This window comes from Rhinopithecus roxellana, chromosome 12 (genome assembly GCF_007565055.1).
Source record: "Rhinopithecus roxellana isolate Shanxi Qingling chromosome 12, ASM756505v1, whole genome shotgun sequence".
Taxonomy (NCBI): Eukaryota; Metazoa; Chordata; class Mammalia; order Primates; family Cercopithecidae; genus Rhinopithecus; species Rhinopithecus roxellana.
The window spans coordinates 24,316,128-24,330,368 of record NC_044560.1 but is presented as its reverse complement, the minus strand read 5'-3'; the positions used below and the strand labels follow the sequence as shown (position 1 = coordinate 24,330,368).

Here is a 14,241-nt window from a genome sequence, read left to right as displayed (position 1 = left end):
AGCCAGGACTCCAGCCACATCCAGCGCTACAAGGAGGGACTGCAAGCTCCCTAAATCGCAAGGGTTTGAAACCTCTGTGGCCTTGTCCAGCTCAGAGGAGATGGGGACTAGGTGAGAGGGCAGTTGTGCCAGGGTGGCCGTCTGGGCCCCACGTGCCCTCGGGGTCGATGGAAATCCCGAGGCCCACGATCTGACATGTGACAATGCCGCCACCCCCAGTGGCCTGAACGCGAGGGGGTCCCAGCCGCCCGTGTGTGGCCAGTCCAGGGAGGGGCTGCGGTGGGCACATGCACGGCTGTCCTGCGGTCCTCTCAAAGTCCTTTATTGTACAATGTCATCTGTTTCGGGGTCGGGGAAGGACTAACAGGTACACAGCGAAATAGATAAATATGCCAAGCTCTTTTTCTTTTCTTTTTAAATCAGGCATTTATAAACAAGAAAGCATACATTAATTACATAAAAATAGTTTCCGAGTAGCAGAGTAAGCATCATACTGTCGTTAGCAGCAGCGTGGGGCACGGGCAGGGGCAGGGTCTGGGTGATGTTAAAGGTAGAGATGGAGCTTTTTCCTTAATTGAAAAAAAAAGTCATTTGTGACTCCTGACTTAAAGCAAGAACAAACGTCTCCCTGGACCCTGGCGGGCTGAGGGCGGGGTGGGGGAGCTGGAGCTCGGACCCACAGGGAGGAGGGGGGCGGGGGGGCCGGGGCTCGGACCCACAGGAAGAGGGGGGCGGGGGTGCCGGGGCTTGGACCCACAGGGAGGAGGGGGCGGGGGGGCCAGGGCTCGGACCCACAGGGAGGAGGGGGCGGGGGGGCCGGGGCTCGGACCCACAGGGAGGAGGGGGTGGGGGTGGCCGGGGCTCGGACCCACAGGGAGGAGGGTGTCACATGGGAAACACACATGGGTTTCTCTGTCTCCCCCGCCCCCCAGCAGGAAAGCATTTTTTTTTTTCCTCAGTTAAAAACAGCCCAGAAAACAAGACGACTCTCAGGTAAGAAAAGAGTTTCTGAAAAAGGACCCAGCATATACATGTATAATACAACGGTGAAAAAGGAAAAAGTATTTACAGGTGAACTGTTTTTACATTGGCTAGTTCTGTACGAAAAGCAGACATTACGTGTATGAGTTAGCTGCTCCAGAGATATGAATGTTATTGCTGTTGTTTTTCCCTTCGTTAAAAATCTTCTTTCAGTATAGAAATATAATGAGAATTAAACTGAATACAAAATCACTTAGATGAAGGGCCTCACACAGAGGAGTCAGCAGCCCACGCAGCGGACACCTCTCCCCCTCTTCTGCTGAAAGGAAACTGACTTGCACCCGTGCCAAGGGAAGCCAGGCACGCACCCCTTGGGGCCTGGGACCCCCGTCCAGAGCGGCCCTGCAGCCACAGCTGTCTCCTCAGACTCAGGCCCCTGAGGGTGGCAGCGACCCTGGCGAGGTGAGCCAAGAGCTGCGGGAACCGCCTGGGAGGGTCCCCAGCTCCAGTGGCTGGTGCAGGGAGGGCCTGCCCGCGTCCGGGTCCCACTGACCGCACAGGCCTGGCAGCTGCAGGAAGGGGTGGGCCCAGGTGACACTGGCTGGACGCTCCCAGAGCCGAAGTGGGGAAGGGCTGCCACTGCAGACACAGCGCTTTCCGTTTGGGGCAAGACGGGGCGGTGGAGGCGTGGACCCAATGGTGACCATCAGGATGGAGCAAGGGCAAGGAGAGGCTCTGGCCCAGACAGAGCTTGCAAAAGTTCATCTCCCTCTGGGGTGTAAAAACTCAAAGCAAACGGAGCAAACCTGGTGGCCCCGGGGACGGGGCAGGGCCTCTACCTCACTGTGATCTTCGACCTGGCGACAGGACAGCCACACAGAAGCACGCCAACACACTTAAAGCTTTGCTCCAACTAAATTGTTTAGTTTCCCTTGAAGAAATGACTGAAAAAACGCAACTCTGGTAGAACAAGGCTAAAAACAGCATTCTGCGTGTTGCGTAACAAAACCGACCCTTTACAAGACACGGTAATAATGCCCGCTGACGGATCTACCTACGGCAGAGGTGTGGAATCCATGCACACAGATAGAACAACCGCAAAGAAAACAAAAGCAAAGAAAAATCCAAACAAACGCTGCATATACATGATGTCCCTTTTGCATTGCACTTTAGAAGGGGTGGGGGGCTTCAGCAGCAACCAAGACCCCCCTCAGTAAACCAAGGGCAAAACCCTGCAGGCAATTCCGCCACCCAGACGCGAGGGCTCAGCAGTCTCTGGTCTTTGCTCGTCACTGCCCCGAGGTCGTCTGTACCTGGGCGAGTCATCTCCACCTTCCGAGAGCGCGTGCAGCTGCCGTGGGTGTCAGAACGGATTCAAGCAAAGAACTCCGGTAAGATCTTCTTATGTAAATAAATACCGTAACTGTAGGGTGGGTAGCCGCCTCTTGTCTACTGGGAAATCATTTTTCAAGCTTGGGCATAAGAAACCTTATACAATTTGCATAAACAGGTGAGAGTAAACGAGATTATTTGGAATAAATGCAAGGAACTTATTCTGAGAGTGGCAGATTCAGTCGCTACTGAAGACAATATTTTGGGGGTAAAAAGACACGAGTCAGGATTTGCTGTACAAGATGCTGGAAGGCACAGAACGACCCCGAAGTTCAGCTTTTGCATTTTCGTTTTCTTGTGATTCCCTTGTTCAACCAAGCACCAGAGGGGTTTCTAAGCACTCGAGCACTTAGGATTTGACTGCTCTATAAATCGGTAAAAACCTCAGTTCACTGGGGAATAGAAAGGGAAGGTTGGTGACAAAGTGCAGTTCTAAATATACGTTTAAATGAACCAACAAAAAAAAAAAAAAGAAAAATTGAAATAATGCTGTTTTGTTCCAATGCTGCAGCCTCAGTCCCAAAATGAAGGGAGCGATGTTTGCCGAACTGAAAGGATCGCCCGGTCAGGCGGCACGTGTGCCCGGAGGGGCTGAGGGTGTGACCGCCAGCCACGGTCACCACCTGACGCAGGTCAGTGCCTCGTGGTGGAGGAGCCTGGGCAGAATCACGGGGTGCAGAGGAGCCGAAGACCGTCCCTTCAGCTCTGGGGCAGCTCCTGTGCGGCTCTGCACCACCTGGTACCCGTGGGGGCAGCGCTGGCATCGACGGCGACATGGCAGGCGGGGTGGGCGTAAGGCGGGCAGTGTTCAAGCTCATCTCGCACGCGGCACTGTCCCTGCTCTCCCTGGCAGCAGCAGGAAGACCTGGGTCCTTGTCGCTGAAAAAATAGACTCTGAAGAAAAAGCCCTGCTGTCCTCACGCAGCCGCGGGCAGATGAGCTGTGATGGCTTCCCGGCGGGGAGGGTGGGGCGGCCGCCACCCCCACTCCGTTGTGGGTCTTCAGATGGCGTTGTGTGTTGGGGGCTTTTAAAAGTTAGTCATTTAAAAATGTGTTGATTTTCTGAATTTCAAGTCTCCTTACTGGTTTTAAATAGCTTATAACAAAAGTGTAAATGTTAGAATGTTCTAGTAAGCAGAGGACCAGCATGCCGCCGAGCTGGCCCCGTCTCCAGCTGCAGTTGGGGGACACGGCTTGCTCACTTGAACTTGGCCAGTAGAAAATTTTGCAGTGGATTCCAAAACTACATGGTTACAAACACTCGCTTGGTAATAGGCACAGTAAGACGTTGTGCTGTGTGGGCGGGCTGCAGGGGCGCGGCTGGGCAGAGCTGCACCGCCCAGCCGCGCCCCCCTGCACCCGCGTTGTCGGCGGCGCCAGGCACGGAATCTAGGGCTCCAATTCCGCAGCGCCCTCGCTGCCCGCAGCCTCGGGGCGGGCCCGCGGCCACAGCTGCTCCTGCAGCTCCTTCACCACCTTCTCCAGGTGCTCCCTGGCCTCGCGCTCCCGCAGCAGGTCCGCCCGCAGCTGCTCCCGGTCGGCCTCCGCGTGCTGCAGCTTCACCTGCAGGTCTTCGATCTGAAAGGGAGCTGCGTGGTTAGCGTCTGCTCGCTGCCCTGCCCGGGCCCGACGCTGCTTCCCCCACCGGAGGCTCCTGCACCGCTCCTGTGCCTCCCCCATGCCACGTGCCGGTCCCTCCTCCACCTGCCAGGACACAGGCTCAGGAGACAGGACCCAGCAACCACCCACCCTGTGCCCGTCAGGGCGGGCACTGAACATGGTCCCAGCCCTGGATTCTGCTCCAAGGCCTTTCCAGCTGGGCAGCGCTGGCCACCAGGCCCCACGGTGGCCCCATGCGGTCTGGGCTCCACGCCCGCCGTGCCACGTGCCTCAGTCTCCGCACCCACATACCTGGGCCGAGTACTTGGCGCGCAGGCGGCCCGCCTCACAGCCCTTGTCGCACACCCGGGCCTGCCGCGCCTGCTCCAGCTCCCGCTTCAGGCGCAGCCGGGACTCGTTGGCCTCTTTCATCTTCTTCTCGTTCTCAGCGCGGAGACGCTCAATCTCTTTCCGCAGGTTCCGCTTGGCTTCTGTGGCCTCCCGCAGCTTCTCCTTCTTGGCCACGCGCAGGAACTCCAGCTCCTGGGGGCCAGGGACGGCTCAGGGTCACCGCCCAGCCGGTCTCAGCACCGCCCCCCAACCATGGCCAGCAGCCCCCAGCCCGCCCCGTGGGGTCATCCATCTGGCAATGTGCCCTCGAGCCCCGCCCCTAGTGCCCCATCTGTGCCCAACACGTGTGGTGCCCCCACCCCACAAAGGCTTTTCAGACCCCCATCCTGAGTTTCTGCCAGGCCTACGGCAGCTGTGCTAGACCTGGGGGCCTGAGTCAGTCACACTTGAGGCTGCAGCAGGCCCTCCCCTGACATCCAGGGCCATGTTCCCCTTGGGGGCAGCCAGCCAAGGAGGCCCCGGCTCCCACCAATGTGAGGAGGGCAGCCTCAGACATCGCACCATCTGAGGGCCCTGGGTCTCTCCACGCGGCCAGATGGAGACATCTATCCACCGGGCGCCTCCACAAGCCCCCTGCCTCCCCATGAAAATATCCGTGTGACTCACACCCCACGCTGCAAACACACCACATGAATATGCATGTGGGAAATCACACCTCCAACCAGAATCAAGGACAACAGTGGTGGGGGACGCGCTGGGGCGAGGGACTGGCACGCGCAGGGGGGCACGTCGACAACCCTGCAGCTCTGAGGGCCGACGGGGTTGTGTTGTGCTAAAGCCCACGCCGTGGAAGCTGCCAGACACCGCCGAAGTGTGAATTTAGCGAGGCTGGGGCCGGGTGAAGGCCGGGCCACCCGCACACCTCTCTCCCCAGGCAGCCCTGCCTGTGAACTGCGCCTCCCTCAGTCAGAAAGAAACCTAAACAACGTAAAAGGAGGCGCGAGACCGGAGCTGCAGCGTGAGAACCGTGAGGCAGAGCCCAGAGAAGCAGCGTGTGCAGGTGGGGGTGTGCGCGCAGGCCGAGCCCTCTCCTTCCTACTTGGGAGGCCTGGCAGGAGCCACCTTCTGGAACACCAGGCTTTAGGAAGCACACCCCTCACGCCTGTGTTTTGCAGAAGCCAGGTCTTGCTGGCGGAGCGCGTGAACACCCACTCCTGGAGCACACAGACCAAGGAACTGTCCCCGTGCAGCTGCTCCCGACTCTTTCTGCCACTAAAAATAGACCGGCCTTCTTTATACCAGAGGAACACGGCTACTTCCTTGGTGGGGCCACCACGCAGGGTGTGTGATCCTGATGGGGAAAGCTGTGGTCAAGCCAAATGCAGGGGCCTCCTGGGATGTCCATCGGCCTGGGGACACTGAGGGGCTCACCATAGCCAGAGCTGCAGCTTTCGGGAGACAGACCTCCAAGGTCCCAGGCAGGCCCACTGAGGTGGAGGCGGAGAGGAGCACATGGGGCAGCCAGGAAGGGAGGAGGCATCACTTGTGCCCGTTCACCTAGTGGAGGCTGTGCCCACTGCCCGCGCCCTAGACCTCCTAGCGCCACCCGCCCTGCTCACCTGGTAGAGGCTGCGCTCACCGCCCGCACCCTGGACCTCCTAGCGCCACCCGCCCTGCTCACCTGGTGGAGGCTGCGCTTGGCCTGCAGGGCCGCGCTGAGCTTCTCCTCCTGCTTCACGCGCATCTTGACCACCTCATGCAGGAACTTCTCTTTGGCTTCCTTGGTGTCCAGGCCGCCCTCCAGCGCCTGCCGCAGGTGCTCCAGCTCCGCCTCCAGCCCACTGGGGGTGTCGGCAGGGGCCGCGGCATCAGGGGCGGCCGAGGGCAGGGCACGTGCGCCCGGGGAGCCCAGGTCCTTGGCGGAGCTGGATGAGGTAAAGGACGGGGAAGAGAGCGAGGACAAGGAGGAGGTGACTGAGGAGGAAGCAGAGACAGAAAAGAAGTCACGGAAGTGCCCGGCAGCTCCACATCAGGGAGACGCGCCGCTCCTGGAGGAACCCGTGAAATATGGGGCCGCCGGAGCACCCCCCAGGCGACCGACCCCCTCAGCCGGTGCCACCCCCACAGCCCACGGCCCACAGGGAGGCACAGAAAGCGACTCACACGTACATTCCTCCCTGCTTTCCACTTCCACCTCGGCCTCCGAGTCCTTGTCCTCCTCTGGGGCAGCCACGGGTGCCAACGTCTCTGGGGCTCCTGGGGTGTCCACAGTCAGCTTCCGCTTCCGAGGCTGGGTGCAAGTGGCGAGAGGCTCGGGGGCCCGGGAGACGGCGGCAGTACATGGAGGGCTGCTCACAACCTTCTGCTGGGCCGGCGGTGCGAGGGCCACGTTGGGGGCCACAGCTGTCTCAAAGCTCTTGTAGGAGTAGAAGCTGGAGAGGCAGGCGGGTGTCGGGAAAGTGCCTCTGTCCCCACGCGCCACCCAGACCCATCGTGGTGCACACCCGCTCTGAAGGTGTTAAAGAGGAAAGACTTTCTCTCCCAGCTCTGATTCTTTTTTTTTTTTTTTTTTTTTTTTTTTTTTTTTTTTTTTTTTTTTTTTTTTTTGAGACGGAGTCTGGCTTCGTCGCCCAGGCTGGAGTGCAGTGGCCGGATCTCAGCTCACTGCAAGCTCCGCCTCCCGGGTTTACGCCATTCTCTCGCCTCAGCCTCCCGAGTAGCTGGGACTACAGGCGCCCGACATCTCGCCCGGCTAATTTTTTGTATTTGTTTTAGTAGAGACGGGGTTTCACCGCGTTAGCCAGGATGGTCTCGATCTCCTGACCTCGTGATCCGCCCGTCTCGGCCTCCCAAAGTGCTGGGATTACAGGCTTGAGCCACCGCGCCCGGCCTCCAGCTCTGATTCTTAAAGCCAAGCTTTCAGTTCCTAAGAACCCCTAAGTATTTTCTACTTGCTGGGTCTCTCGCACAGGCCAGACACAGGCCGACCATCACATCAAGAGGCTGCGCCCAGCAGACAGGACTCCACCCACGACTCCACCCAGAACAGGGAACTCTCTAGGTGTGCTCACCCTGACGCCAGCCAAAGGAATCAACACAAATTGCCCTGACCAAAAGGCGGCAGGTCTGGGCACCCAGCCTGCAGAAACACGGGCGCGTCCGCGTGCACAGCCCTCGTGGGGCCTCCCCCGGGGCCAGAAACACCCGTGAACGGCGCCCACTCACCTGTCTCGGATGAGGGCTGGGAGGTGTGGGGAGAGCTCCTTCTCACTCGCTGACACCGCGGGGGACCAGGGTCGGAAAGCAGAGAGGCGCTGGCGAGGGTGAACACAGCCCAGGCTCTGTCGAGAGAGAGTCGTCTGTGTGAGTGACCAGGAGAAAAGCCACTTCATGTCCCCGAGGCTGTGCCGGGTGCCAGCCCTCAGTAGGGGGCAGACAGCCGCCAGCCGCTGGGTCTGCCCAAGGAGAAGGGCCCCGTACCCACCACCCACCACCCCAAGGACCCTGACAGGCCCCACAGCACCTTATTGGAAGAGCCGGCCAAGGTCCGCAGCCAGCTGGACGGCTTGTCCTTTTCGGAAGGCGCAGGGGACTGGGAAGAGGTGTCATCTGTTTTGGGTCTTATGGAGGCCGGGGGCTCAGAGGAAACCTGCGATCAATGAAAGGCCTTGTTGGCAGGCACACCTGGTTCCCAGGGCATGGTCCCTCCACCAGCCCCGTGGCCAGCATGGCAGTCAGAGCCCCAGGCACTCTGGCCATGAAGGACCCTGAGTGGTGCAGAAGGCAGATTCCAGGGTACCCCCCAGGAGGCCGAGTCCACTTTGCATAAAGGCCCTTGGGTCACGCGCAACAGGTGCATGGAGGCTGTTCTGAGGAACAGGTCATCTCCGAGAGAACAGAGCAGACCCTGTCCTGCCGTTCCAGGTGACCTCACCCACGGCTGCAGCGGGTTTGGGATGGAGAACCAAGACCCACTCTCCCCTTCCACAGCAGCTCAGCCTGGCCCGGGGTCCCTCGTCCTTCTCCTGCCAAACCCCTTTCCAAGAACCCGAGTGTGTTCTCAGAGGGTGCCCATGCTGGGCACTCAGCTCAAACAGCCACAGCGCGGCGAGAGCCACTCACGACAGATGCGTCTGGGAAGGGCAGCTGCAGCACAGGGGTGGTTCGCGAGAAGGGGACACTGTGTCCCTGTGGGCCGCTGGCACCGGTGCACTGAAGAGTGGGCATTCTGGCTCCCCCCTCCCCACAGGAAGGACACATTTTCAAAACGAAGGACACCATCCCCGAAGGAGCCTTGGTCTACAGGATGGCACCACACACACCTTTTCCTCGTTCCCTGCCAGCCCCGCTGCTGGAGAAAGCTTAGCGAAGGTGCCCGGACCCAGCCCACCCAGAACCAGGTGGTGTGTGTCAGGTACCCAGGCACATCCCCCAAGAACCAGTGAATGATATGGGCTGTGTGCTGGGGCCTGAGACGGTACATCCAGCCTCAGGCAAACATGAACTCCCCCAGCCCTGTGGCTGGAGATCCCTGAGACATGCTGCCCACAAGGCACAAATGAGACCCAAGGTCTCTTCCCAAGCACAATCACAGGGCAGTCTCTGTACGATGCGCCATTCCTCTACTGCCAAAGACCCCACAGGACAGCACAGAGTTCCCAGGGCAGCTAGTGCCAGGTCTGCACCACGGGCCAATGCAGAAGAGGCCACACAGGGCAAGGAGCCCTTCACGGGGTGAGGTCCCACTCACTCTGCTGAGGCCAACCTCAAGCGGAGGCAGCACAGTCGGGCGGTGGGGGCGCTGCCCTTGCCCTCAGCCAGGAAGCCTTGGTGGACAGAGCACACTCAGGGCCGGGGGCTCTTCCCACCTCCAGGACTCCAGGAGAAGACGCGGCATCAGGAACCAGCCTCCTGGAGGCAGCAGGGACCCTGCTTCCCTAGGGGGAAGATGGGGCACAGGGCAGGCTGTCTATCAAAGTGCCTCAACTACGGGGATGGAGGGCCCTGGGGGAAGATCTGGCCAAAGCCTATGGCCTCCCCTGTAGAACGTGCACCTACCCTGCAGCCCTCAGGGAACAAGCAGGGTGGGGCCAGGGGAGGGGCGGGTGCCTGGCTCTGACCTGGGCCCAAGGGAGGAAGGTAAGTGTCCGGGCGCACAGGGCCGCAGACGCAGGAGAAAGGTAAGTGTCCGGGCGCACAGGGCCGCGGACGCAGGAGGAAGGTAAGTGTCCGGGCGCACAGGGCCGCGGACGCAGGAGGAAGGTAAGTGTCCGGGCGCACAGGGCCGCGGACGCGGGAGGAAGGTAAGTGTCCGGGCGCACAGGGCCGCGGACGCGGGAGGAAGGTAAGTGTCCGGGCGCACAGGGCCGCGGACGCGGGAGGAAGGTAAGTGTCCGGGCGCACAGGGCCGTGGACACAGGGCAGGCAGCCCCTGAAGGGGATGGTTTTTTCCAGACACTAAAATAGCTGTTCAGGAAAAAAGACTGAAAATAGCCCCTCTCTGTGGTCGCTTTCGGGGGGAAGTGAGTGTTGGTGACGTCTGGCGGAGGCCCTGACCGCAGGGTGCTGCGCCTGTGCCCAGCAGGGGCGGGTGCCATCCTAGCGGCAGCAGAACCCCTTCCGGAATCATGCGGACCCTCCCAAGAGGCACAGAAGGCCGAGGACACCCAGCTGGGTGGAGCTTCCTGTATAAGCAGCCACTGAAGCGGGCGCGGAAATTCGGCTCAGTTCTCACCCGGGGAAAAGCCACAACAGCTGGCGCTGACTCCGGGAGACTCAAGAGACTCCTCGAGGGGAAAGAGACACCTCAGGCCACCTCCATGACAGCCAACGTCGGAGAACACGGCTCTGGCGGGGCCCCAGCAGCTGCCCTGTGGAGGTGGCGGGAGGACCATAGGCCCAGGACCCCGATCCCCATCCACTCAGTGGGGGTGGCCGAGGACTGTGTGGATCTGGAGGGTTGAGGCAGATGGGCTCGGGACCATCCTTGGGGCCAGGGAGGCTCCTGGTCTTCAGGGGGCCAGGACGAGCCTTCGGAGACATGACTCCGTGAAGACCCCGGCTCCTCATCAGGCACTGGGAGCTCTCTGCAGCATCACGAGAAGAATGTGTAAACAGAAGGTGTCTGCGCCCTTGTGGGCCGGCTGGAGGAAGTGACAGTCTCAGAGGGACTGTCACCTGAGCAGTATTGGTTTCTCAAAGCCCACGGAAGCAGACAGCCGTCTTCAGGCCTGGGATGCCACCCGCCCTACCAAGGCCCCCGGGGGCCCCAGTGTCAGCTGTCGGTCAGGAACAAAACCACACCCAGTGACAGACAGCTGAGTCTTCCTCTGGGAAGAGCAGCTACAACCACTGGCCTCTGGTGTGACCCTTCTTGGGGCTTCAAAACTGGCCCCTGGAGCCCACAGGCCACGAGGCAGGAGCACGGCTCCAGACCTGACACACCAAAGCAATGGGGCTGGGCCATCCCAAAGCCCTTCAGGCCACTGTCAGCTTGCACAGCAGAGGCCAGCCAACACACTGCGCTGCCCCGCGGCCACTTCTCCTCCTGGGGTCCTTCCCCACACCCTGACAACGACCAGGCAAGCTACCTGGCCAGCAGGCACCCGGGGAACGAGTGTGAGCTTGCACCCACGTGCAGGTGCCGCCCCCCTGCCAGGGCAGGGCTGAGGAACAGTGGGCCCAAGGTTGTGGACACCCTAGGCCCTCTGACGGAACAGTTCCTGCCCAAAGCCCACAGGACCTATGCAGAGGTGGTGGCCCAAACAGGTGAGGAGCTGGCAGTGGCTGCCTGCCCAGAACGGGGCAGCCACAGTATACTGCTACAGGCAAGCCAGCGGCTCCCCATGGCGGAGGGGTGTCCCAGAAAAGCCGCTCTCCAAAAATGCACACCCCACCCTCGGGGGCTCTGCGTATCAGGCCTGCAAGGTGCCAAGAACAGAGAAGAGCCATCAAGAAGGCCTTGGGACCCTTTCCTGCCTGATATGTGCAGATGCTCAGGGCTCAGAGCGAAATACTGGCCCATTCCCTGCAATGAGGAAAGGGAGTTTGAAGGTCACAGAACTGCCATCTCCCTTCCCCAGGCCCCTGGCTCAACAAGACTGGGGGCTGCTTCTCCTGCCAGATCCCACAGGGTCCAAACACACAAGAGCTCAACCCCCGAGAGCAAGGAGAGGCTCCATGTCGCCTACCCTGGCAGGCAGGCTGGAGTCCTGGATGGCTGCCGAGGGAGACGCCGCAGAGGCGGACGGCGCTGAACCCGAGACTGAATACAGCAGCGGTTACAGCTGGCCTCCGTCCCCAGGCACCTGAGCCACCCCAGACAGGCTGAACCTAGTCTGCACATGTCCTAATGACAGCTCCTCCCAGGGCACCGAGAGCCCGGGTGGTCAGCTCAGCCACCTCCCCCACTGTGGCCTCAGCACCTCTCACTTCCAGAGCCCGTGAGGAGGACATGGGCACCAGCTGTGCCCTGCCCGCCCGTGTGGTCCCGAGGCAGAGGCGGTCACTCGTGTCCCTGAGCTGCTGCCCAGAGCTCCGGCCCGCTTCTCCACACATTGAAGCTGAATGACAGGGCTCAAGGCCACATCCCTGCCCTGCTGGTCACTCAGTGCTGACGGTCGTTGCCTCGAACCTTCTGGGGACACTGGGGTTTGAGTCAACCTTTGCTGAGAGGATTCACACCCCAAATCAAGACAACCACACATAGAGCCTGCTGTGAACCTCCATGACCACCCGGCATCCACCCACCCTGGGCTCACTCACAGGCACCAGCGGGCAAGGCTCCACAGGACGACAGAAGGCAGATTCCACACCAGGACCCCCCCAGGGCAAGACTCTGGGGAGGTGGTAGTGAGTGGTGGGCAGGGAGGGGCGCACAGCAGCACTCATGATAACGTCTTCCTCCAACACAACTTCCTCCAACCACAGGGGGGACTTCGGAGAGTGGAGAAAACCAGTTTCCTGTTCAACTTGCAGCCCAGCGACCTGTCAGGAGGGCACCAGCCCCAGTCACCCCAGGACCCCAATGTCCAGTGGCCAGATGTACCCCCATGAGGGGCACAGCATGTATCTGGCTGAAACAGACATTGAGGCCTCTGTGGCGTCAGCTTCACATGTGAACAACGCACAGTGGCAGAGCAGGTTGTGCACCCCACAGGTCAGTCCAAGGGCCACCGCCAAGCTCTGTGGGTCAGGCTTCTGTCTCCACACCTGCACGGACACTTGGCCCACGACCACCTGGTGTTAAAACTGCATCCTGGTGCGGGGATGGGCCACTCTACGCCCCAAGGCCTGCTGCACAGCACAGCCCGCCCTGCAACCCCTCCCGTGTGTCCCGCTCAGTGTCTTCTCCTGCCAGGCTGCAGCCATGAGGTCAGGGGACCCTCCAGGGGAATGCACACGCCACATGGAGAGGCCAGTCTCTGACCCACTCACGCACAGCAGGCAGGCCCAAGCCTCCTCTCGTCAGCATGCAGCGTCTGCACCCAGGCACAGCTGCCACGACGGGAATGGGGGGGGAGGAGAGATGTGTGGCCAAGGGCCGGGAAGTCCTGTAGATGCAAATGCTGCCTCGCAGGGTGAGTCTGTGAGCGCCAATTCATCTCTGTACAGGGGCCACCGGCCTGTGGAGGGGATGGCTGCCACCAACATGCAATGCTATGGAGTGCCGCAGATGTTGTAGGTACCAAGAAGTCTCCAGAAGCTGCTAGCCACAGTCCACATGGCAGTGCAGCCCTGGGGCCACAGCAGGTGGAATGGCAGGATCACCCACAGCAGGTGGAGCGGCAGGATCACCCACAATCCAGGTTCTGTGGCGATCGCCTGTGCTGGCGTTCTGACATTCCCAAGAGGCTGCCCGCAGCGTGGTGAGCGGGCTGGGTGCTCAAGGTCCTGCCTGCAGCCCTGCTCCCGAAGTACACGGCCCAGCAGCATTCTGCTGTGGTGAGCTTTTCAGTGTGGCTGAAAACCCGTCTGCTATTCCTTAAAAGGATACAACCCAAACTTCAGCCGTGGGCCCAGCGTGGTGGCTCATGCCTGTAATGCCAGCTACTTGGGAGGCTGAGGTGGGAGCATCTCTGGACCTCGAAAGGTGGAGGCTGCAGTGAGTTATGATCCCACCACCGCACTCCAGCCTGAGCAACACAGCAAGACCGTGTCTCCAAACAAACTGTGGTTTTCAGAACATCTTGCCACATTCTTCAAGTGGAAGACAGCCTATGCCCACACCAAGAGCCTGGGCGGGTGCCTGGCACCTCAATTCAGCATTTCCAAGGGAGGCCACCGATTCTCACCCGCAGAGGCCACAGGCCCTGTAACCAATTCTCACCTGCAGAGGCCACGGCCCTGTAACCAGTTCTCACCTGCAGAGGCCACAGGCCCGGTGGGAACAGCACCGTGTGCTCTCATGTCCCTCGCTGCAAAGACGGTTTTTGTGCACGGCCTCCTTAAACATTTCCCAGAAACCATTTCCCAGACTGAACCGTCTGTGGAGCCGAGGCTGCGAGGGTACGTGAGGGTTTTCATAGCAGGAACGCAGCGGCCTCAGCCCAGACCCCCGCCCCCACAGAAGTGCTTCGATGACACCAAAGCACAAGGAACAGACAGAAAACAGAACAAGGCTTCCCAGAAAACAATCATGACATTTTTGTGCTTCAAAGGACACCATCGAGATAGCAAAAAGACAGCCCACAGGATGGACGGGAAAACGTGCAAACCCGGTATCTGACAAGGGACCAGATTCAGAACACATGAAGAACTCTGCAAGTCAGCAAGGAAAACACAACACACAACCCCATTTCCAAACGGGAAAGAACTCGAGTAGCCACTTCTCCAAACAGGATGCCAACATCCAGTAACCACACGCAAAGCTGCCTGACACCATTCACTGTGGAAACGCAACCACACCACAGGGAGACG

The 14,241-nt window shown here is 60.2% G+C and overlaps 1 protein-coding gene across 4 annotated transcripts in view; it reads right to left on the bottom strand.

Annotated features, from left to right (window-relative positions):
• Positions 1–383: 383 nt before the first annotated feature.
• The window catches only part of SKI (SKI proto-oncogene), an 88,948-nt gene continuing 75,090 nt past the window's right edge, over positions 384–14,241 (bottom strand). Inside the window, exons 2-8 of one of the 4 annotated variants that reach the window (XM_030943028.1) lie at positions 12,088–12,309; positions 7,847–7,972; positions 7,549–7,664; positions 6,487–6,755; positions 6,005–6,297; positions 4,285–4,515; positions 384–3,951 (exon numbers count right to left, since the gene is read on the bottom strand). In XM_030943028.1, coding sequence (XP_030798888.1) covers positions 3,763–3,951; positions 4,285–4,515; positions 6,005–6,297; positions 6,487–6,755; positions 7,549–7,664; positions 7,847–7,972; positions 12,088–12,309 — 1,446 coding nt within the window. In that variant the 3' untranslated portion in view covers positions 384–3,762. The remainder of the gene's footprint in view (positions 3,952–4,284; positions 4,516–6,004; positions 6,298–6,486; positions 6,756–7,548; positions 7,665–7,846; positions 7,973–12,087; positions 12,310–14,241) is intronic. The other 3 variants (XM_030943029.1, XM_030943031.1, XM_030943030.1) reach the window with 3 other exon arrangements.